Source organism: Hemicordylus capensis, chromosome 5 (assembly GCF_027244095.1).
Source record: "Hemicordylus capensis ecotype Gifberg chromosome 5, rHemCap1.1.pri, whole genome shotgun sequence".
Lineage (NCBI taxonomy): Eukaryota > Metazoa > Chordata > Lepidosauria > Squamata > Cordylidae > Hemicordylus > Hemicordylus capensis.
In genome coordinates, this window is record NC_069661.1 from 132,932,171 (window position 1) to 132,957,456 (window position 25,286).

At 43.2% G+C, this 25,286-nt stretch overlaps 1 protein-coding gene across 6 annotated transcripts in view; it reads left to right on the forward strand.

The window, feature by feature from the left end:
• WNT7B (Wnt family member 7B) overlaps positions 1 to 25,286 on the forward strand; it is a 165,218-nt gene that overhangs the window by 111,280 nt on the left and 28,652 nt on the right. For 2 of the 6 annotated variants that reach the window (XM_053258412.1, XM_053258415.1), the window contains exon 2: positions 6,293 to 6,519. In XM_053258412.1, the coding sequence (XP_053114387.1) occupies positions 6,293 to 6,519 (227 nt within the window). Of the gene's footprint in view, positions 1 to 3,752; positions 3,772 to 4,353; positions 4,425 to 5,569; positions 5,639 to 6,292; positions 6,520 to 25,286 lie in introns of those variants that run through there. The other 4 variants (XM_053258418.1, XM_053258414.1, XM_053258417.1 and 1 more) reach the window with 4 other exon arrangements.

Consider the following 25,286-nt stretch of genomic DNA (forward strand, 5'->3'; position numbering starts at 1 on the left):
AATGCACTTACCCTGGACCCAAGCCATTGAGGGCTTTATAGGTAATAGCCAGAACTTTGTATTTCACTCAGAAACATATCAGCAGTCAGTGCAATTCTTTTATAATCAGTGTTATATGGTCCCTTCGGGTTGTCCCAGAGACTAGTCTGGCTGCCACATTCTGTACCAATTGTAGTTTCTGGACAATGTATGAATACAGCCCCTTGTAGAGAGCATTACAATAGTCAAGCCTGGAGGTTACCAGCATATGCACCACCGTTCTAAGGTCATTTACCTCCAGAAATGGGTGTAGCTGACCTATCAGCCAAAGCAGATAAAAAGTACTCCTGGCCACTGCCTCATTCTGAGAAACTAGAGAGAGTTATGGATCCAGTAGCACTGCCAATCTACATACTTGATCTTTCAGGGGAAGTGTAACTCCATCAAGAACAGGCAGATCTAAACCATATCTCGGGTCCCAACCCCTCACAATCAGCAACTTTATCTTATTTGACTTCAGTTTGCTATCTCTTATCCAGCCCATTACTGCCTCCAGGAAGGCATTTAGGGAAGTTATGCCATTTCCTGATGAGGATGATATGGAGAAATAGATTTGGGTGCAATCAGCATATTGATAAAACCCTGCACCAAACCTCCTGATGGTCTCTCCCAGCAGCTTCATAGGAGACAGTATGGAGCCTTGTGGAACTCCATACTTTAGTTCTCACTTTGCAGAGCAGCAGTCTCCAAGCGACACCATCTGGAATCTACCGGAGAGGTAGGAATGGAATCACTGTAAAACAGTGCCACCCAATCCCATCTCCCTTAGGAGACTCAGAAGGATACCATGGTTGATAATATCGAAAGCCACAGAGACATCCAAAAGGATCAGCAGAGTCATACTCCCTCTGTCAATAGCCTGTCTTCCATCAGGCTGACCAATATCTGATATATTAAAAATTACTTATATTGAAAGTTACATTATGGGGAAACCACTGTCTGATATTCCCTTCAAAACAGAGAGGTTATATCTTCCCAGTGTAGCATTCGCTGACCTTTGCACTTCACAAACATAAAACTAGAGGTGGGGCAGGCTTTTGAAGGGGTGCTTGACTAAAACTGGGTTTATACATAACAATAAACCTAGTTGCAAAGTTGGTAACTAACTTGTCCATCACTGTCTGAGCCTACGCCAAGGCAGAAACCTGAGGATCACTCAGGGCCTTAAATCCGGAGTGAATTTTGGTTACAAACCAAAATATGTGAAGTGGCTGTCCAAACCAAGTGCTGCTTACCCTGAGATGCACATTATATTCCTGAACCCACACTCTTCGTAAACCACTGGTTCGTTCCAGTCAAGCCAGCCCCTTTGTAATAAGGACCAATAGCTTCAAGGTGGATGCCGTAGGGAAGGCTTGCCAGTCTAAGGGCAGTGCAAGGCAGGCTGGGCTAATATCCAGGGCCTCATGGGAGTCCCAGACGGGGCATACTTAACTCAACCATTCCAACAAACCAAGAGATGTGATTGTCTGCAGCACCAACTTCAAGTTCCCTTCATATCTGAGGCCGGGGGTACCTCAGGTTCCATGTTACGTGTGAATGATCACATCCCAAAACTGGTGAGCAGATGGTCTCAAGTACTAGCAGTTCCCAATTCCTCCTCTTCAAGGCTAAAAACCTTACGGGAAGAGAAGGAGGAAACAGTGGGGACATCTTTTTTCCACTGGGGATCTTAACTGCCCCGTACTCTCTCCCGTTTCCCCAAGGGTCTAGAATACCACATAGACTCAAGTCCTTTTCTCTGGTGGGAAAAGATGCTCCACATGCTATGGCAGTGCCAGCTGGCTCCTCCTTCCTATTCCCTAAGGTAAAGCTTTTTACCTTGGGATAGGAATCCAGTGGCCTCCTTGAATATTCATCTGGACACCAGATAAGTCCCTCAAGGTTTTTTTGAGTATTCATTTGGAGCACTTGAAAAGCTTTGAGCACTTTTGGGGCACGGAGTAGCCCGCTTTATCACCTCTGTGTAAAATGACACCATCCTTAGGGGCAGTAATGTTTCATCCAGCTATGTGATAGGTAACTGAGAGCTTTACTTTGCATGTAACTAAGGGAACTAAACAGTTGGAGGAATGGCAATAATGCAAATATGGAAATATGTCATTCTAAATTCCTTCTCAACATTAGTGTCTGAAAGGAGCTCAGGTTTTAGTTAACTGAGAGGGGAAAGGGATAAGGATGGGTCAGAGATCAACATGTTACTCACTACCATATCATTCTATTGTACCTAATTCAATCTGTAAAATGTCTTTGCTGTCCTTGGGAACTGGATCTCATGTTTTGCTAGTGACTTCTTAATGTATACATTTGGGGCAGGACAGGGGTGGAGTTAGCATTTGTATAGGAGTGCAATGCTATGAGCAGTGATGTAGTTGCCAGTTCAGAAGTGCAGGCGCTCTCCATGACAGCCTACATGGCCATGCCCACCCCAATAGCCAGAGAAGCCGAGAGGTACTGATGCTCTGTCCCTGCCCAGGGCAGTGCGGGAAGATGGCTATTAACCAGTGCTTTTTAATTAATAACATGTGAGTTGCCAGAGATCCACCTGCCTGCAAGTTATCCCTTCTAACCTAAAACTCTTCCCCTATACATGCCCAGGGATACTACTGACCTATTTGTAGTCTTGGCATTGAAGGAGAGGTTTATCCTTTGGACCCTCACAATGTTTGTTTTTGTTTTGTTTTTTAATGGGGGTTTTTTTGTAATGGGAGGACAGCTTAAGAATACTTTTTATAAATGAAAGTTGGGGGTTTCATTTTTCAGAAAGGAGGCCCAGTGTGTCTCTAAGAGAACAAGGGCCCTCTAACATCATCAACTAGCCCATTTCTACAGGTGGGATGAACCATATTTTGGAAGGTTACTCTGCATACAAACAAGAATGTATCTGCAAGAAGAAAACTAGCACAGCTGAAAGGAGTTTGGTCTAGGAACATTCTGCTTGGTATGCTAGACGTCTAGCTGCAGTGAGGTTTAAAAACACACACACACACCAGGGTGAACATTAAAATATAGCCCTGCCATCTGCAGTCCATACTACTATCTCAGTCTCTGCTCCTTTATTACTACTACATTCTGCTGCATATATGGATCCAGCTATTAATCCAACTCCTTGGATTAATTCACACCCTCTTCATGTGGAATTGTTCTTGTTGTAAACTGCCTTGAGCAGTTGATCCTGACAGTAGTGAAATAAATAAGCACAATGCTTCTTAGTGAAGTCTTTTGGCTGTGAGACATCAAGTACTGTAGATACACAGTGTGAACCAATCCCTTGGTACACATCCTTCTCTTTTTCCCAGGACAGATTGTGATGATGTAAGGAGACAAATTAGGGTAGTATTTCCAGTATGATTCCCTTATACTGCCTATATAAAAGGCAGAGCCTGCTAACTGAGCAAAGAGGCACCTTCTAAAAGTGGCAATTTTCTTTGTTGAGTAGTGGGAGAGCAATTGGCCCTATCCATCCCCAGCACAGCATCCCTCCAGTGGCTGTTGCTGGTGGCTGTCTTATGTTCCTTTTTAAATTGTGAGCCTTTTGAGGACAAGGAGCCATTTTATTTATTGATTTATATCTATGTGAACTGCTTTGGGGACTTGTATTGGAAAGCGGTATATAAATATACCGTTCTGTTGTTGTAGAGGGAGATCATTGGTCAATCTAGCCCAGTATAGCCTGCTTTCACAGAATGTGGCCATTTGAAGTATGAAGCAAAGGACTTTCTGCTACTTAAGGTTTCTGTTTAGCTGGGGAATTGAACCTGTGACCTTCTGAATACCAAATGTGTGCTCTGTCTACACCACTGAGCCCTGAGCTCAGTGGCAGGCCCCAAAAAGTGCATGAGGCAAGAGTGGGTGAGCAGCAGCGGCAGCTGATCAGAATCTTGAGGATTAAGGCTCCTGGAGAGCTGAAGAAGCTTAGACCACCAGTACGTTGATGTGAATATACAGGGGCACACTTAGTTAATTTTGATACCTTGACTGCCCTCACCATGAGCCCCTCCCCATGCAAGGCCTCCTGAAATCTACTTTTGGGGGCCTCCTGCCATGCCGAACCTTTGAAAAATTTTTTTCAGCTGTCATGTGGTTGAGGGGTGGCTGCCGGGGAGTGAGCCGAGCAGTCTTTCTCCACCCCGGTGGTGGCGGCCATTGTGACGCTGGGCCTGTCTTTTCGGCCCAGTGTCTCCTGCTAACTGCAAGGTGCGCCTGGGCAGTTGAGAGAGATCTTCGCAGGCCTCTGAGGGAACAAGCCCGTGAGTAAGAAATGCTGGGCTGAATGGACAGGCCACCGCTGGGTGTGTGTGGAGAAGGACTTCTCGGCTCACCCACCCCCACCGCAACAGCCACCCCTCGGCCGTGCGGTGGCCTCTGAGGGAGCAAGCCCGTGAGTAAGAGATGCTGGGCTGAATGGACAGGCCACCGCTGGGTGTGTGTGGAGAAGGACTTCTCGGCTCACCCACCCCCACCGCAATGGCCACCCCTTGGCCATGCGGTGGCTGAAATAAAAACAAACAAATAGAGGTTTGGAGCAGCAGGGCAGGCCCGGGGTGGTGGCAGGACCCCGCCCGGCCATTTGGAGCCCCCCGCCCCGACCTTGGAGGCCACAGACTGGGGTCCCAATGTCCAGGAGTTAGAGCGCCTCTGTGAATGTAGTGTGCAGGATCCAGTGTAGCAAATGACATTTTAATATATTTTTTTCTAGGGGAAAGGCAACTTAAAGTAGACATGACTGTTGCATTTCCATCAACAGATATTAATATGTTGTTTTATAAACCACACACTTGTTTAGGCCTAGCTCCAGCTGGTGGCAAAGTTGGATATTTACCAGGGCCCCACGATCAGCCAAGGGCCCACTGTTTCAACAGTTTCATCACTTCTACTTCGCAAGGATCATCAGGACAGTTAGAGGAAGCATGATGAGAGCATTTTTGATGCCTATGTCTCACCCAGTCCTTCATAGGGCCTACTGAGGGTGCCTTGGCAGTAACTCTGCAAAATCTCAGAGCTAGAAATTTTGTGCTTCAGTCTTCAGCTGACTCTCTGCTTTCTGACAACTCTCTGTTCTTTGTAGTGTGCAAGCTGTTCTTCCTCTTTCATTTGCTTGGTACAGGCAGCAGAAGTTTATGGCAGGCCTTTACAGGAGGTAGCTGGAAGCATCTTGGCTCATGCACAGTCAGGTTATTTTCCTGCCTTCTTTCCCAGCACTGCTGCCTCCTTTTCCACTGGGTAAACCAGAAATAAAACCACTACACTCCTCGGTGGCTGCATTTAGACGGTAGTGCACATTAGGATGGCATTATCTCCTACTCTGGACTTGAAAACATAACAAGAGCCTTGTTGGGTCAGACTCAGGATCATCGAATCTAGCATTCTGTTCCCAACAGTGGCGATTCCCCCTTGAGCCAGTGGTGCTGAGGGATTCAGACCCACAATCTCATAGGCTTATAAACTGAAGGTAGAATTTACTGTTGGCACACTCCCCGTTCTACTGAAGTCAACAGCAAAGCTCCCATGGATATGAGTAGAGCTGGATTGCAACCTTGAAGCTGTTGATTGTTGAAACAGCATTATGTTCTGCATTACAAAACAGCTTTAATGAAATGTATATGTGTGTCTGTTACTATCATTGCAAACTGTTTCTTTTACTCTAACTAAATGCTTTAGACGCTTTCATGAAAAGCTCCAAACCACTTTCCAGGACTGAAAAATCTGACTCTGAAATTTATGCGCACAAGTTCCTATTAATCATTCAGCACCTCATGTTTATAATAATGAATGTGAATGTTGGTCGAATAAAGTCATTCCCTACTTTTTATGTTGTGGTTTAAAATTAAAAGGGGATGTCCTGGCTTGAAAGCATTCTACAGCAAGGCGGAGCCAGTGCCCACTCAGCTCAGCATACACTTCAACCATCAAGATTTCAAAACATCCAAATTAAATTTTAATATCTGTTTCTCACATCTCCTCACTTCCTAGTCTGATCACAGGCAGAGGTTGAAAGTGCCAATATTCTGTAAGATGGATTGTACATGTGGTAACTCTGGTCCAAGTGAAACCAGGCATTACCGAAAGTCATGCAAGGTTTCCAGCCTTATTGCCAGACCAAAGAGGTTGGGATAAGTGTGTGTAATTATATAGGAAGCATCTTCCAGCCTTTTAGCTTGTAACCCACTGCCTTGTCCAGCACGCTATGCTATCAAGGAAATGGAACGAATGGCCTCCATTAGCTCTAATGCTTCTTTTCTGCTTTTCTCAGAGCTTTGTCATCTGTGGTGGCTTTAGGAGCAAACATAATCTGCAACAAAATCCCTGGCTTGGCCCCTCGGCAACGAGCAATCTGCCAGAGCCGTCCTGATGCCATCATAGTGATCGGAGAAGGGGCTCAGATGGGAATCAATGAGTGCCAGTACCAGTTCCGATATGGCAGGTGGAACTGCTCAGCACTGGGAGAGAAAACGGTCTTCGGCCAAGAGCTTCGAGTAGGTAAGGGATTCCTTAAAGTATGAGGAAAAAGCCAAGACAGTTTGCTTCTTGACTCTCTTCCTACTGAGTCATAAGCTTTGTGAACTCACAACATTTGTTCAACTTGCACGTAGTGGCGCTTGCTGCACACACACACAAGTACCATTCCGAATAACTGAAGTTCTTTTTTCTGCTTTACTCTAATTTAATGCTATTATTTCAATGCCATGTATATTCTATCTGAGGTTGGATTTTTTCTCCAAGACCCCCAAAGATCATTATTTTAAAAGCAAACCTGCGTATCAGATGAGTTATGCACATTTTGTTATTCATAAGCAGTTGAATAAATGCATTTATGCACTTACTGTAATGCATAAATATGAAGCAAATACAAAACTATCTGATATGAATAGGAATACTGTATAAGAGATATTAATGTCATTGTTTCCTCTTCTTTTAGTCCAAATGTCCTAGAATTCTTTTTCAGCTTCTTTATGATGACAGGTTAGTGTGAAACCATCCAAGAATGTGAATTATTTGGAATCTCTGTGAATAATACACATGGCAGAAGAGAACAGTAATACATTGTATAAAATAAAACCTCAGTAACTCCTCTTTTCCTTTAAGTTACATGGGAAAATTTCCCACTGACCACATACTTCAGAAAGCTTTATGAGTGCTTCTTCAGGTGGAACCTTCTGGTCCATGTTCCTTCTCTTCTCGGCATCTTAAAGGGCATTATCCATCCTTTAGGTGTGAGGGTTAAAAACACACAGAGAAAAAATTGTTTTGGGGTGACTAACAAATAAATTTTATTATTATAACCCCTGCTAACTTGGCAAAGAGGCACCTTTTAACATGGTGATTCTTTTTATTTAGCGGGGGGGGGAGTAACTGGCCCTATCCACCCTCAGCACAGTACCTCCAGTGACTGTTGCTGGTGTCTATCTTATGTTTCTTTTTAGATTGTGAGCCCTTTGGGGACAGGGATCCATCTTATTTATTTATTATTTCTCTGTGTAAACTGCCCTGAGCCATTTTTGGAAGGGCGATATAGAAATCGAATAAACAACAACAATACAAATGCTCTGAAATTCTGAATATAACCTGCACCATTTGTTGTTCTGCATTAGGATTATTTATTAATTAAGAATATGTATATTTTGCCTTTCTAGTTCAAAAAAGAACCACTCAATGCAGCTAACAAAAACAAACTTAACACAAACTAACAATAAACTAACAATAAAAAACAAAAAACAATAAACTAACAATAAAAACTAACAATGCAGCTAACAAAAACAAAACAAAACACACGAGTGGCAGAATAGTAGATAAAATACAATTACAAAAATCACAGTATAAGGAATTACAGAATTTGAATCATAGAATTTTAGAGCTGGAAGGGGCCTTGGAGGTCTTCTAGTCCAGTCTAGAAAAGAGCATCAGCAAAAAAGAATCAGCCAACATAAAAGCCAAAGGTCTCCCTGAACAGAAAGGTCTTCAGGAGGCAGTGGCATGCCGCCAGAAAGGGGGTACAAACAGAGATCTCCCAAGGCTGGAAGTGTTAAGACCTGGAGCTACCAGAACAGCATGTCTTTCTCTAGTACCATTAAATGACTTGCAGCGTCCACAATTTACAAAACCTTTTAAAAAATAATTTAGGATTATGTCCTGTTGTGGCACATGGGATATATAGATATAGATATAGATATAATAAATTTTATTGTGTTTTTTGTTACCACTACTCAGCCTCATTTAAGATTTCTGACTTAAGATTAAATGATTTCTTCATGAGATGAGCTTCAGAAAGGGGGGAGCATTTTAAAATCTTGTCTCTGGGCCCACTCCAACCTTGCTACGCCCCTGCAAGGTTGGTACAGATACAGGGACTCACCCAAGGCTAGTCAGCTAGCTTTGTGTCTGAGGGAGGATTTCAGCCCAAGTTTCCAAATCCCTTGGACTAAATTGTTTTTAAAAAGTAGTTAGCTAAACAAGACACTAAACAAGACTTCTGTTCTAAATATCTCCCTCTTGTCCCACATGGTCTCTGTAATGAATTGAAATTCTGATCATTTTAGCTCACTTTCTCATGTCAGCATCAGTATGCAGTTGGGGAACAAATACCAGACTGGGAAGGAATCATATGAACAGAGAAACATAGGGCATGATCCAGCCAAAGTTCAGCAGTTTTCTTTCTGAAGTGTGTATCTTCCCTTGAAATCAATGAGTCTGAAAAGTGCTTAACTTTCATTGGAGTGAGCCACTAGTATTTCCACTGAATGCTTTGTTAAAAGCAAAATTCAAGCAAACTTGGGGGCTCCTTCTCATGTAGAACATTTGAGGGATTTCAAGGGAAGCAAAAAGACTTTTGTTGACATTAGGAAAATTTCAGATCAGAGTTTTTCATATCTGTAATCCTGCCCTATGGCCATAGTCATTGATGAGGGCAATGTTGGAGCCAAGCATGGCGCAGTAGTTTGTTGGAGGCTATCATCTGATCCCAGCGTATTAACATGGACCTGAACTAGTTTGGAAAATGTGATGGACTTTAGATTCAAGTGATTATACTTCAGTGTGAATAATTTTTCAGCATTATTTGTGTAAAAGCTAGTTCTTCTTTTAACCCTGAAGTACATTTACCAAAATATTCACTAAGTTCATAAGTGTTCAGTGAACCTGAGGAACTCCCAGAAATGTCTGACTGATTGATGTGGTGATTGGTCATTTTTTAATGGCTTAAACCAAACTCAGACTAAACATGGTTGTTTCAGATCCGTTTTGCTTTGAGTCTGTAGGTTCATCTGCAGCCAAAGAAGAAGGTTAAATAGAGGTTTAAGAACCCACAAGAACAATAATAGATGGGAGAACGAACTCATGAGCACCTTCAGACTAACTCAAAGGAATGCAGAATTCTCCAATCTGCATATTTCCCAAAATGTATTATTGGAAGAGTAACTGCATGATTAAGACTGGAGTCAACTTTTTACCTGTGATATTTACTTATTTCATTTATTTATTTGGTACCCTGCACTTTATTTTTATTTATTTATTTTTATTTTTTTACATTTTATATCCTCCAAGGATATTTTCCTTTTCACATTTTCCTCCAAGGAGCCCAGAGCGGTGTACTACATACTTAAGTTTCTCCTCTCAACAACCCTGTGAAGTAGGTTAGGCTGAGAGAGAAGTGACTGGCCCAGAGTCATCCAGCAAGTATCATGGCTGAATGGGGATTTGAACTCGGGTCTCCCCAGTCCTAGTCCAGCACTCTAACCACTACACCACACTGGCTCTCCTCTTTTCAGCAAAGAGAAACCCCAAGGCAGCTTACAATGAATTTAAAAAGAAGAAGAGGTGAATGCTATACAACAATGAAGCAGTAAAAAAGCAAAACAACAACCACCAGATGATCTATTGTCAAAGCAGCAATATCAAACATATTATAATGTTGGGCCCAAGGCCTTTTTGGAGGGGGCGGGCGCACAAGAGGGATAATTGCCTTGGGTCCCACACATGGAAGGGGCCCCATCTAAAGTATGGTTCAGTATTTGAAATTATCAGATTGGTCCTTTTCATTCAAGGCAATAAAACTAATTAAACAAAAAAACAACTAAACAACTACAACCCCAGCATCAAGGGTTATTTCAGTATGTAAGGTTTCCCCACACATGCTATTTACTGGGCCATTAACTTCATGTAGTCCATTAAGTCATTCTTTCTCCTAGCTTGGCTGACAGAAAGGAATACTTAACTGGTTCAGCTGAAGTTCTTAATAGGCAACACTGACAATGTTTTCCCCCCTTTCAGCATCTCACAAACCCTGATGTTCAAAGACTATTAATCAGTGGGAGAAATCACCAACCCCCTCACCCTCTGCTTTGTAGTAATGTCATTATGGTATGAACTAACTAATTTAGACACACATTAGAAATATACATTGTGGTTGATGTCAGGTGCCATGAATTATTCTTCATGTTTGAAGTCTCAACCACCTAGAGACTTTGGTAGTGAGCGGTACACAAACATGCTAAATAAAAATAAATACAAAATGTTTGGAAGAGGAATAAACTATTCCCACAACTGAGCAATAAAAACAGCTGCCCTTCTCCTTGCCCCAAGCTAAATGGATTTCACTTTTTCAATAGGATTTTCAACTATTTCCATGAATTAGCAACAAAAATAGCAACTTGCCCTTCCACAAGCACCTTTGCTGTGAGGCGTAAAAAAGCCAGGCTAGAGAGCCTGAGAGATAATAATTCTACAGTCACTCTGGCTCCAGTTACTTCTGACAGATTCAGTTTCAGATGAAATTGGTTTAGTTCATGAAAACATCTGCCATCATAAATCTATCTATTAGTCCTTAAGGTGCTACAAAACTGTTGGCTGCATTTGGTGCAACACAGCTACCCCTCTGGAAGATCCTGCTTGGCATTTTATTGTCAACAGTTGAACAGGCAAGGATCAGGCAGGCCTCTCGAGAATAGCAAACAGTATCTATGCTGGTTCTACTTAGTATTTTTGGACCTATTGGATTCCTGTAGCTGTCTTGCTGCTTTGGCTGATGGCAGTGGTGGACAGTGGGCATGGAGGGCAGTGAGAAAGGGAGCAGAGGACTTCAAAAACAGGGACTTTCATGCAGAAGGTTCCACGTTCCCTCCCTGGCACCTCCAAGATAGGACTGAGAGAGTCTCCTGCCTGCAACCTTGGAGAAGCCGCTGCCAGTCTGGGTAGAAAATATTGAGCTAGATGGACCAATGCTCTGACTCAGTATATGGCAGCTTTCTATGTTCCTATGTTCCTTACTCACTGCTGTTGCCAGCAGAGAGGGCTAGCCTGGTCCAGCATCCTGTACACTCGACTGGACCTGTGTTCTGTTGAGCACCTTATCCCTGCTGCGCACCTTTCTGATGGGCATGTGTGGTGGCAATTTGAGGAGTCAACATGGCAAGTTGCTGACATTTTCTTGTTGACCCCATGGAGGCTGCTGCACATACCCATCAGCCAGCTGAGTGGTTGCCTGGGGCAAAGTGTGCAGCGAAGCATGGACCCGACCGAGTGCAAGGGGAAAGGACATAAGAACAGCCCCACCAGATCAGTCCCAAGGCCCATCCAGTCCAGCATCCTGCTCCACACAGTGGACCACCAGATGCCTCTAAGAAGCCCATAAGCAAGAGGTGAGAGCATGCCCTCTCTCCTGCTGTTGCTCCCCTGCAGCTGGTAGCTGGAGGTGGCCTATAGCCATCAGACTAGTAGCCATTGATAGACCATAAATTTGTGTAAGCCCATTTTAAAGCCATCCATACTAGTGGCCATCCAAGCTAGTGGCTATCACTACATCTTGTGGCAGAGAGTTCCATAGATTAATTATATGCTTTGTGAAAAAGTACTTCAGTAATGCCATCATAAAAGTACTTCAGTACACCAGTAGTGTGACTATCATTTCACTGCTTCCCCATCCCAGGACTCATTGGCTACCACTGGCTGATGGGTGGAGTTTATTCCATAGAGTTCCATAGATTAATTATATGCTTTGTGAAAAAGTACTTCAGTAATGCCATCATAAAAGTACTTCAGTACACCAGTAGTGTGACTATCATTTCACTGCTTCCCCATCCCAGGACTCATTGGCTACCACTGGCTGATGGGTGGAGTTTATTCCATAGATGTTATGCGGCAACAAACTCCACCACAATATCAGCCACAACATACTCTTTTTTAAAATTTTGATGCCAATAGAGATTATTTTTGAAAATATTATATGCATATCTAGCATTTCCCAAGCTTTGGAAAATTAAATTGACACAGGATGCAGTGAGAAGAAAATGATGGGGGAGCGGAAGGGCTCAAATGAGCATTCTGCCCTCTGGCCTCTCAGAGTCTTAAAAAGGCCCTGAAGAAGCAGTCCTACTGTATATAATAATGGATTCCCTTAAGTCTTTTGATGGTCACCTAGGAAGCCAGCAGGAGAATGATTATGGCTCAGTGGGAGAGCACAAGCTCTGCATGCAGATAGTGCCAGGCTCAATCTGCAGCATATCTGGTCAAAAGGATCTTGGGGAACAGGGCTAGAACAATCCACTGCTTAAGGCCTTGGAGAGCTGTTGCCAGGTCTGCAGAAAATCGTGCTGATGGTCCCATGGTCAGGATTTTGTGTACTCTCTGCTAAAGAATTAAAACTCTGCATAGAGGCATAGAATCCCAATTCTGTGCCTAGAAAATTAGAATTCTATGGACGATATAAATGATGTAAACTACACACATGTTAATAATGGCCATATTTTGCCTGCAATTAGGCTGTATATTTTACTTTTTGCAGAATTTGTTCTAGTTTTGCTAGTTATGGGCTAGGGCAATGAGATATTAAGGGCACTATATCCCCATCCAATCACTGCAAATTTTAGCCAGCTACCCCTTTGGCTTTTGAAGTTTCATCAAGTATCGTCCAATGTCCACACATTTTGAGTAGCAGCTTCATATCTCCTCCTCCTCCAAACATGGCTTCCTGAGCTTTTTCTGTGCTTTAGGGGTGTGCATGAGCCATTTGATGCCAAACTGGTTCACCTTGTTCCAGGTCAGTTCAGAAGCAAGATCAAGAACCAAATGGAGTTTGGTCTGCGATTGAACCAAACCAAGCCTGGTTTAGGCAGACCGGTTTGGCATCAAACAAGTGTTGGGCGCGGGAGAGAGAGGTAGTTAAAGGGTCTTACCCCTGGCATGGCTGCTGGCACTGCTGCTCACTCCCACTGATGCAGCCCACAGCCTGCTCAAGCACACCAGTGCCTTTTTTAGCAAGCTTTCCATGTGGCAGCAGCACTGTTCTGGCCTCTGCGCATCCACGGAGTTTGAGCAGTGCCACCATAGCACATGTGACTTGCTAAAAGAGACATCAATGCACTTGGGCAGGCTGTGGGCTGCGCCAATGGGGACAAGTGGGGGCTAGAGGTGGCACCAGTCACTACACCAGTGGGTAAGACCCTTTAACTATCTCTCTTGTTGCCCCCTCCCCCGCCACCCTTTAGAGCTTATCAGGACCCCCATCCCATAGACAAGAAATTGTGCCAATAATATAACAATCAAAAAGAATGACAGTGTGAGACAAAAGAACACAGTAAAACGAAATGAGTAAAAGAAACCCTTAAGAACAATTTTTCACACTAATCAAAACCATGTCTGAATCAGTTTAGGATTTCTCTCTCTTTAAAATGTTCTAAGTAAACTATACCATTAGTATATTTACCATTGTTATAAAAGTATTCTATAGAAGCACAGTAGGGGTGTGCATGAAGCAAAAATTGTGGTTTGGTTCAGATCGAATTCGAACCAAACCATGTGTTGCCAGACCAGTTCAGTCAAACTGACCGGCTGGTCCAGTCTGTTTGACCGAACCAGATCAGCAGTTTGAGTTGCTATGCTTGTAAAGGGGAATCTGTTGAGGATTCCCCTTTAGAAGTAAAGGGGTGGTTTCCCACTCATTTCTGTTCTCTACGACTACAAACATTTTATAGACTGCTTTTCAACATAAGGTTTCACAGTGGTTTTCAAAGAAAAATAAATAATGAGATGCTCCTCTGTCTCCAAAGGGCTCACAATCTAAAAAGAAATGCAAGGTAACACCAGCACCAGCCATTGAAGGAATGCTGTGCTGGGGTTGGATAGGGCCAGTTGCTCTCTCCGTGATAAACAGAAGAGATTCACCACTTTAAAAGGTGCCTTTTTACTCAGTTAGCCAGGATCAATAATCCCACTAAAAAATTAAGTCATCAAATGAAAACAAGCTCTACTCTCCCTTTTATCATGCGTCATCTTTTATTTCCCAAGTGCTGCCCCTTCAAATGTCAGGGTGAATGGTAGCCCAATACCTCAGTGTGCATGAGGCAGGGTGCCAAATGACACTCTCTCTCTCTCTCTCTCTCACTCACTCACACACACACACACACACACACACACACACACACACACACACACACCATCACTTCCTCCTCTTTATTTTTCTGTATGGCAATGGCATAGCTACTTGACTTCGCAGGTGGGCAGAAACACACACACCTCCCTGCTGTGCTGTCTCTTGTCGAAGAGCTGCTCCAGTGGTAGTGGGTGGCAAAGGGAGGTGGATGAGGTGAGGGGGAGCATCTTGCCAACCTGCTGATGCCCCAGTATTGTTCTTATAGACAAATTATGTTCTTATAGACAGATTCATGGAGGACAGGTCTATCAATGGCTACTAGTCTGATGGCTATAGGCCACCTCCAGCCTCAGAGGCAAGATGCCTCTGAATGCCAGTTGCAGGGGAGCAACAGCAAGAGAGGGGGCATGCCCTTAGCTATTGCCTGTGGGCTTCTCAGAGACATCTGATGGGCCATTGTGTGAAACAGGATGCTGGACTAGATAGGCTTTGGGCCTGATCCAGTAGGGCTGTTCTTATGTTCTTACTCTTCTATTTGGGGTAAATGCCTCACCTTGTCTCATGGAACAGCCACTCCTGACTCAAAGTCTGAAACTCAGGAGGTCTGACAACCCCAGTTAAAATATAAATGTCAACATGCACCACCTTTTGAGTATTTACTGTTCAAAATATACAGGAGCTCTTGGCTGCTGGGGACAGGGTAATAGTTCAGTGTTTTTAGTAAATGCATTTCACGTAGGAGGTGACAGCTTCAGATTTTGGCATCTTCAGGTTAATGGATCTGGGAAAGATCCCTCACTGGCACTGTGGTGAACCACTACCGGTGCTATAATACTGAGCTAGGACCAATGGTCTGACTCAGTATAAAGCAGCCTCATCTGTTCTTGGTGGTGGTGGGGGGGGGGGACAGAATGGAACTGCCATTCTGGATCAAACTTCTATCAGTAGCATATTTTCACCACAGTTAGTCTTTGTTTCAACTTTAACTTAAAGAGCAGAAGTGCTAGTATTTTCAGCTTCTGAGAGTCATTAACTCCAGTTATGTCTAAAGACATCAATTATACAATTATGTGTGTAAAGAAGGAAAGTTATTGAACTATTTCAGCCACATTATGTCAAGCACCCAGTAGCCAGCAATGATAAACACCATCTAAAAATGGCTAGTCTGGCTGTTCTTGAATTTTCTCCGAAGCAGCAAATCAGCAGAAAGTCATGTGTGCAGGGAAAATAGCGCCTAGGGCAAGCACTGAAATTGCACCCCCTGTCCAAACATCTGACACCCATCTTTCAGATAACTTTACTATAATATCAGCTGAAAAATATAAGCCAAGCTCATTAATCTTTTAAAATTTCAAAAACTATTTAGCAGTGGATGTGGCCAGACCAAAAAAATGCTGGAAAACTACAAATTTCAGTATGCTGGGGCTCATGAAATACCCAAATACTATGTGGAGGTGTACTTGGAAAACTAAACAGAAGTGCCTGTCTAATTCTCTACTATGCATCTACTAGCATCACTATTACATAAGTTTTAAAAATAAATGGAGAATTTGACTTTTCCCAGATACTCTGAAAATAATTAAAGGATATGCAGAGTCAACTGTGTCACTGCTTGGAATTTATTCTAGTATTTCAGAAAGACAGTGAAAATGAGAGAAAGAGAGCAAGAAACTCCCAGTGGGCCTTAATACTAAGGATTTCACACTGATTCAAGGACAAACTCACCATTAATAACCATATTTTTAAGACACCACATTTAACTCACTTATCACCAGAAGCAAAGTAAGAGCAAATGAATACAATCCTAGCTCATAAGCTTCACCTCAGTATTCACAAGCCCTGATTCTCTGTACATAGTGCCAAACTGAATATGTGTACAGTGACTTATATTATATTAAATTAGTTTTTTTTTAACCTGTAACCCCTTTGGGGCACTTCCTATAGGCTGTGGGGGGGTCTGCAAAGGTTACCCCTCCAACTGTTGGCCTCTAGGGCCTCGCAGAGACCATTTGAGCATGTGCAGTGGCCTGTTTTAAAAATATATATTTTTTTTAAATGGCCACTGAAAACAAAATGGCCACCACGCATGCTCAAATGGCCTCTGCGAGGCCTGGGCATGTCCTAGGGCCTCACAGAGGCCATTTGAACATGTGCAGTGGCCATTTTGTTTTTGGTGGCCATTAAAAAAAAAAAAATTTTAAGAATTTACGCCTCCCTTCAAGTGGCGCCCAGGGCACGTGCCCTGCCTGCCCTACCCTAGATACACCCCTGCATGTGCGCTGAACTTCCAGTTCTATCGCTGGGTAGCTGGTAAGCAGAAAACCTATGCTTAACTGAATAGTTTACAGCAAGTATTCAAGCTAAAGTGTTTTAGAACAATTAAAATAATAAGAAACCACAACAAATAAATGCACAATTTAAAACAGCAGTGGTTAGAGTGCTGGACTAGGACCGGGGAGACCCGAGTTCAAATCCCCATTCAGCCATGAAACTAGCTGGGTGACTCTGGGCCAGTCACCTCTCTCTCAGCCTAACCTACTTCACAGGGTTGTTGTGAAAGAGAAACTCAAGTATGCAGTACACCGCTCTGGGCTCCTTGGAGAAAGAGTGGGATATAAATGTAAAAATAATAATAATAAAATAAAATGATACTAGAAAAAAAACACTTCACAACATAAAAGGCACATCAGCAGTGTGCAAATATTTACAGATGTTCAATGATAAGATAAAGAGTAGGCTATTGTTACTGCAAAAGAAAAAGGAGAGGTGAATCCCAGTCTAGGCATGTGTAGAATTGTGTGTGTGTGTCCAAAAAAACACAAAGGAAGTTTTCCTCTTCCAAGCCAGCTGATAGTTTTATGTAACAATTCTTTGTGTGAACACACAGTTGTAACCGTTGGAAGCTGCCTCATTCTGTTCAAGCATCCCTTTTCCTCTCCAGGATCAAACTCTGAAAGAAATGACCTTCATGTTTGCTGCAGAAGGTGACTGTTGTCAGGCCTGATTGGGGATTGTGCCACTGCTGGTTCTCCTGCAGCTCTGCAGTCTGACCAGCCTCACCAGCAAAATGCACAGCAGGTGCCCTGGGTGCCCTTGCATGGGCAGCCTGACTATTTCTTCTTTCCCCCAGCCAATAAAAAAGCCACCTGTCAGCTGAAGAGAGCAGCAGTGTTGAGTAAACATCAGTTTTTAAGCTGAAACAGTCTACCTGAGCAGTGAAGATTTGAAATCTTAGGAGCAACACTGTTAAAAGCCCACAACCACTCTGAACTTGCCCTGGTGCTACTTGGGATACCCATCGGACCAGCTCCCTTTTAGCATATGAGAAGTTAGTTAGAATCAGGTGTTCTGACTGGATTCCTGATTATTATTAATAATTGATTTCTCTCAATGTTACATTTTAATTTTTTAATATAAAAAACACCTCTGCTCTTTTATCCCCCATTTGTTTCTCATGTGGTTTATTAATACTGTTTCATGAGTACAATAAACAGTATCATATTGTTTTATTAGAAGTCTCCTTGATGACTTAATCTTTGTTAAAAGGTGTGCTAAATATGAAAATAAATAGATACAGGTATGGACCAGGAGTATACTGCCACACAGGAATATATTATATGGCAGTATATTCTTGGTGTGCATGTGTTACCTGCGCCTGTGCCTGAGCGTGGTGAAAGTTTTAGGCACCTTTCACTCTCAGAAGCAGAAGGGGTTGTGATTGTCTTGAGGGAGTATTCTTCAAGCTGACATTTCCTGCCCTTTTTGTTCATGCCCTTCTTCCTCCCTGCTCCTTGCCACTGAGTTCCATTAGTTCTGCCCTCCTGGTTGTCTGTTAACTGTCCTCTGATTCCATGAGCATTCTGCTCCATTGAGTTACATTGAGGAGGTGGCTGGCGAGGGGGCAGGGGTAGCCTCCCCTAAATTCTTTTCTTCAGATTTTTGTGAAAGTGAAGTATCTACTTTACCTCCTGCATAGAAGCAGGTGCTCCAAATATGCATCCACAAGAGAAATAACATTTCCAGCTCTTTCAGAAATAGATGCTAGATTAAGCATTCTGACTGATAAAGCGAAGTCTTTGTCAGCATTTCATTTGGGGCTGAAATCATGCCCCCCGCATCTGACGTTAGACGTGGGGGGCGTGTCTGGGGCTGTGCTTGCAGCCCCTGATTGGTGGCCGCCCGGGTTCTTTGAACCCGTTCACCCAATGCTGGCTCACTCTGCCCATGATTACAAGAAAAGAACAGAGGTTTGGCCTGACCATATTGGCGAATTAGGTGCATGCCTAGGGCTCCAAGCTTTACAGGGCACCTATGAGGGTGTTACTCTACTTCAGGGTATTTTTGCTGTCACCACTCAGATCTCATTAGGCAGGATCTGAGAGCAACTCTCACTCCCCACCCTCTCTTGTTTGTGTAACAGAGTGGGGGATATTCTTTAGGTGAAGTGGGAGAGGAAACAAAATGCACTTGATAAAAGTAAATAAAATGATTTATGAAGGTTGTTCTCACAAACACTTACCAGCATGCTGGGGAGGGCTGGTGGGGAGGAAGGCTCCTCCCTGCCTCCTTGTAGACAAGCAGGATGTTCTACAGAACATCACCACTCATGCACCCACACGGTCACTCTGAGCATCAGAGTGCCTGCAGAAGGAGGGAAAGCAGTAGGGGTGGGGAAGCTGCTTCTCATCTCCTTTGCCCCAGGGCAAGGAATGCCTCCATGCTGTTGCCATTCTTACTACTCATATGAGCAGCCTGAAGTGAAAGTTCTTGAAAGACCACCCATGTGAATCAAGTCAGAATAAATGGAGGTATTTTTTCTCACATATATCAATTTAAGTACCAGGGACAAGACTCCAACAGAAATTTAACTCGATTCTCAAACTTTCTGTGGCTGGCAATGTGCATAAATATATGAAGGAAGTTTCATCCCATGAAACTGAAGACCAGGAAATTTAGGACCAACAAAAGGAAGTACTTTTTTAGACAGCAAATAATTAATCTCTGGAATTCTCTGCCATGAGATGTGGTGATGGCCATTAGCTTCGATGGCTTTAAAAGGGGCTTAGACAAATTCCTGGAGGGCAGATCTATCAATGCTACTAGTTTTGTGGCTATAACCCCCTCCTGTTTCAGAGGTGATGCCTCTAAATATCAATTGCAGGGGAACAACAGCAAGAGCGCGGGCAAGCTTCTCAGAGGCATCTGATGGGCCATTGGGTGAAACAGGTTGCTGGACTAGATAGGCCCTGGGCCTGATCCAGCAGGGCTGTTCTTATGTTCTTAAGTGTTCAATAGCGATTTGATTTGTACAAATGATGTATCTGCTATTCAGAATCAAATACTATGTTTAGAGTTGGTGTTGGAGTCGCCCAGACATTTGGTCCTGGGGAACTTCAACATCCACTTTGGGGCTGGCTTGTCTGGTGTGGCTCAGGAGTTCATAGTGGCCATGACAACTATGGGCCTATCCCAATTAGTTTCTGAACCAACTCGTGTTGCCGGCTACATACTCAATTTGGTTTTCTGTTTGGATCAGGGTGGTGTTCCGTGGATGGAGGATCCGGTGGTTTCCCAATTGTTATGGACAGACCACTACCTGGTTAAGTTTGGTTTCCCAGCAACAATCCAGCTCTGCAGGGGTGGTGGACCTATTAGGATGGTCTGTCTGAAAAGGCTGCTAGACCCAGTAGGATTCCAAAAAGGCTTGGAGGGTTTTGACGCCGGTGTGGCCGGTGATTCTGTCGATGCCCTGGTGGGAACCTGGAACAGGGAATTCAACAGGGCAGTACACATGATTGCTCCTAAGCATCCCTTCCGACCTGCTTCAAAAATGGCCCCTTGGTATACTGAGGAGTTGTGGGGGCTGAAGTGGTTGGGTAGGCGACTAGAACGCAAGTGGAGGAGAACTCGGTTTGAATCTGACAAGATGCAGCATGTGACCCATTTGAAGTCTTATGCGGTAGCGGCGCATGCAGAAAAAAAAATGGCATCTGCAGGTTCGTGTTCAGCAAAACTATCCCGGGTTGTGTGGAGTTTAATCTCTGCCCCTTCTGTTTTAAATCAGTTCCCGGGGTTGTTCTGCTGCAACGCTTTTAATGGGTTCTTTGTGGGCTGACTTGGACTCTACTATTTCTGCAGGGTGTATGAGGACGGTATCCAGCAATCCCTCTTGCAATATTAGGTTGGATCAGTTTCAATCTGTGACTCCTGAAGATGTGGACAAGCTGCTTGGGGCGGTGCAGCCTACCACTTGGTCTCTGGATCCTTGCCCAACTTGGCTGCTGCAGGGAGATTGTTGGAGGTGGTCTAGTTAATATGATAAATGCATTGCTGAGGGAGGGGAGGGTGCCTCCTTGTTTGAAGGAGGCAATGGTTAGACCGCTTCTTAAGAAGCCTTCCCTGGATCCCTTAGTGATGGACAGTTTCAGGCCAATCTCCAGTCTCCCTTGGTTGGGCAAGGTGATTGAGAGGGTGGTGGCTGACCAGCTCCAGGCGGTTTTGGAGGAAACCGATTATATAGACCCATTTCAAACTGGCTTTAGAGCTGGCTATGGGGTCGAGACAGCCTTGGTTGTGGAATCGACAGGGGGAGTGTGACTCTGCTGGTTCTTTTGTATCTCTCAGCGGCGTTCAGTACCATCGGCCATGGTATCCTTCTGGATCACTTACGGGAGTTGCGGATATTGACCACTAGTCATAGCATAACATAACATCAGGGTAGTGCAAATAGGTCCTTCCACCCGAACAACTCCATTTTACCATCACAACATGGTGTATGGTAGGCTGAGAGTCTATGACTGGCCCAAAGTCACCCAGGCTTCATTGATCAAAGTTTAGCACTTTATTTACTGCATCACATGGATGGTATGTTGTTGAATATTCACATTTTGGCCAATTATTTGATGTCCATATTTGTTATCCTACATAATTTGTTTTATATGTATACATCATCACTGACATGTAATCGTATTTTACATTTGATTGAGGTGCCTCAAGATGGTGCTTAGCCCGCTCTCCCCATAATCTCACTAATGGATTATAGTTGTTTGATATTCATTTTTGCAATGGGAGAAGTTAAAGGGAAGCAGGTTCTTTTCTTATAAGAGGGCATTGCCGATTGTTAATAACACATTCCTATCTTCCTTATAGGAAACGGCTAAAGATTTGCTCATCCACTCCCATTACAGGAAGGGAGTTCCCCTGCCATTCCAGCAGGGTTAGACATTGTATATTGGCCTGCTCTCCCATGGTGCTTGGCAGAGCGCTCGTCCTGGGCGGCCAGATCGGCCGCTCACACGAATACCGGCTCCGTCATGGAGCAGGTTGGGGTTGTGGGGATTGGGGATTGGGGACTGCCTGGCCCCTGGAAGTCTCAGGATGTCCCACACAAGCATGTGGGGCATTATTGGGAGACCCTCAAGGCTGGGAGGCTTGTAGGAGCCTCCCGGTCAGGGGTCTTCTTGCGAGCCGCCAGGAAAACCAAGTTAACAGAGCGCTCACTCCATTAACCTGATGTAAGGGGAGGGGGAATTAGGCGGGCTAGCTGCAGTAGAAACACTGGGCTCACCAGGCTCGCTGGCAAGCCCAGTGGTTCTGACGCTCACTAGAAACCAGGCTGGTCTCCCTTAGCCCGGGTTTCAAGTAATCATCAGGATAGTTTCATTGTATTTTAATCTGAACATTTTGTATGTTTTAATTGTTTTAAATTTTCTTAGTTTGTTTTACTGTTGTAAACCGCCTAGAGACTTTGGTATACAAATATGTTAAATGAATAAATAATCTAATAGTACTGTCAGATAGTGAATGTTTGATACACAATGCTATTTGACCATTGATATAAGATTTCATATTTGACAGCTGACAACATCAAAAACCACCAAGAAATGCCTCCCAAACTAAAGCACTCAAATTCTTTAAATTAAAATTACTATTAAGAATCCAAAGGCCAAGTTTTAAAATGTCCTAGTCCAATTCTGAATGGTAACACAGAAAATTTAGTCCGTAAACATTTTTAGTTACAAATGTAACAAAACTCATGCTTAACTTTTATTTTCTAAAGAGGAGCTATAGGAGGCCTGATCCACGTGGAGTCCATAGGATGGGGGAGGGGGTGTTAACCCTTTGCCCTCACCACTTTTGCAAGCTGTTTGCTCCCCCACTTTGTTTCCAAGGCTTCTGTTTGCCTTCGGAGGAAAGTTCCCATGGGTGCTTGGATAGGGCCAGTTGTTCTCCCCCAGCTAAATAAAGAGAATTGCCTCTTTTAAAAGGTGTCTCTTTGCCCAGTTAGCAGGGGAGCTGTGGTCCCAGTCCTGTGCTTCCTATTTAGTTAAAGAAAAGTTAAGTACATAAGCTCTAATAATGTGTAGTTTTGACCATAATCATATAAAGTACCAAAATTTTCATTCAGCAGAACAACAATTTAAATGAATCAAACCTTGGATCCAAAAACTTGGGCAGGTTTTTGTTGTGAATTATAAAAATGAAAACAAAATCCTCTTCAGTTTAGTCAGACACATGCCAGATAGCATCAGATTTCCTCAGATACCTTGTTCATACTGTTTTGCAGCTAATTAGGCCCAACTCTCTGAACTCTGGTAGACAAAGAATGTTTGCCTTCAGCACTTTACTATGTTCTGACATGAACTAAAACTGCAAAAGTAACTCAGTGAAACCAAGTAAAATACTGATTTCTGATGTATAGAATTTTAATATAAAAGTCTGGATGCTTTCTCATTTCTTATGTACTTTGTATTTATACAGCATAATCAGAGTACATGGTGCTTTACAGAGTAAAGTCCCTGCCACAAATTTACATCTCAGTATTGATTCTACAAAATACATGCATATTAAATTGAAATATAATCACTAAAACCTAATTAGCAAATACATACATGTGGAATCATGTCCATTTCAGTTCCATTTGCTTTTCAAAATGCTGTAGCATTTGCTGGTGATTACCATGTTCTTGGAAGTCCCTTCCCTGCAATTACAGATGATAGGTTGGCAATCTAGTCCAGTTCTTTACATAGAGTGGGAAATGTTAAACATAGGATTAAAATTCACAGTTACATGTGTAGCATCTTTCCTTTTCTTCTTTCTTCCTTAACAAAAGCCTTGTTTAGTAAACCATCTGTTTCTTAACCAAAAAAAAGTGGGTGGCATTTACAAATTTGTTAAGAAAACCACAGAAACATACTCAAAGCCCCATAATGCAACATAATGCAAATATAAATACAATGCAGGGATTTTATACAATAGTATGTTCACATTGTCTAGTGTTATGCCTACAAGGTTTGCCTCTTCATTGAAATGTTTGGACAATTTTTGTAAAATAAAAAATGATATTATGTGATACAGAAACAAACAAGGGCTGCATATTAACATTATTTTACCCTGAAGAAAATATTGGAACCCACTGCCCCAACCGGCTCTGTGATGGAGCCATGTGGCTCCCGGCAGCGGTGCAGTGGCAAACCTTCTTGGGTACTCTGCCACTTAACCTGGGTTCTGGGTGCAGGAGTGCCTGAAAAGCAGGTTCCTGGATCGTGTGTCAGCATGGCGCAGCTGCTTGCTGCAACAACTCACGAGTAGCCTCCTGATTGGAAGGCTACAGCAGGCCTCCCAGCATTGGGAGTCTCCCCCAAAGGCACTTGTGCAGTGCCTTATGGGAATCCCGGGGGCCGGGAGGCCCCTGAACCCTGACGCCTCAACCGGCTCTGTGACAGAGCCGGTAATTGTCTGGGTGGCCAATCCGGCCGCCCAGGGAGGGCTCCCTGGTCATCTGCGGGGAGAGCAGGTCAAACCCACTCTCCTCGCAAACCCCCTTCCAGCTCTACACACAGATTATGTGTAGAGCCTTATCGTTTCATTTGTATATTTTAGCAGTTGAACATAATGGTTTGAATATGCAAGACATCTGTGCTGACTGATCTTAAAACTGTTTTGGAACAATACAGCTATGGCTGTGTTTCTATGCCTACAGCGAGTGTTGTTAAAGAGTTGATTGTGATTGCCAAGCCCCATATGCTTTCGCAGAGAGTGACCTGAGAACCAAGAATTTCTGGGCAATCCCAGTCAAACCCAATTGAATCAATCTTGATCAAACCACATTTAACCAAGATAGAATATTAGGATAATTATCTATCTCGGTTAAATGTAGTTTAACCATAGCAGTTTGGCTGCGATTGCCCAGAAATTCCAGGTTCACACATCATGTTCTGAAGGAGTACATCGGGCTTGGCAGTTGCAGTTTACTCTTTAACCACACTCACTGTGGTTGTGAGAATACAGCCTAAGTTGCTCAAAATAAACTTAAATCCACCCTAAATGCATTTTGGAATGTGAATGTTTTAAAGAATTTGGGCCTAGAGGATAAGCATTTTAAATTATGTGAAAAACAGTATTTAACAATTTTGAAATGAAACTGACAGCCACTCCCACCAGCTTCTATCCCACTCAGTGAGGAATTTCTTCTCCAGGTTCAGCTTTTCTTGGACATCCATTGTTGGTGAGAGACAGATGACACCCATGCTTGACTTACAACCTGCATCAATCTTTTCTGTAGGTTTCAGGCTGAAATTTGCAGATTCCTATAAGATTGTCTATCTATCTATCTATCTATCTATCTATCTATCTATCTATCTATCATATCTATTTATACCGTCTGATATGTACATCTCTAGGAGGTATACAAAGTTTAAAATAATATAAAAAGTAAAAACAGATTAATATTCTACAAAACACAATAAAACCACTCTCATGAAAGAAGTTCTTAAAACAAATTATTAATGGAATTTCAATAATCCTTTCAAAACTGTTTTTGTTTCCATTGAAATTCCTCAATTTTGACCAAGCAGGAGCTTCCAAATTCTATTTGAAATTTCAC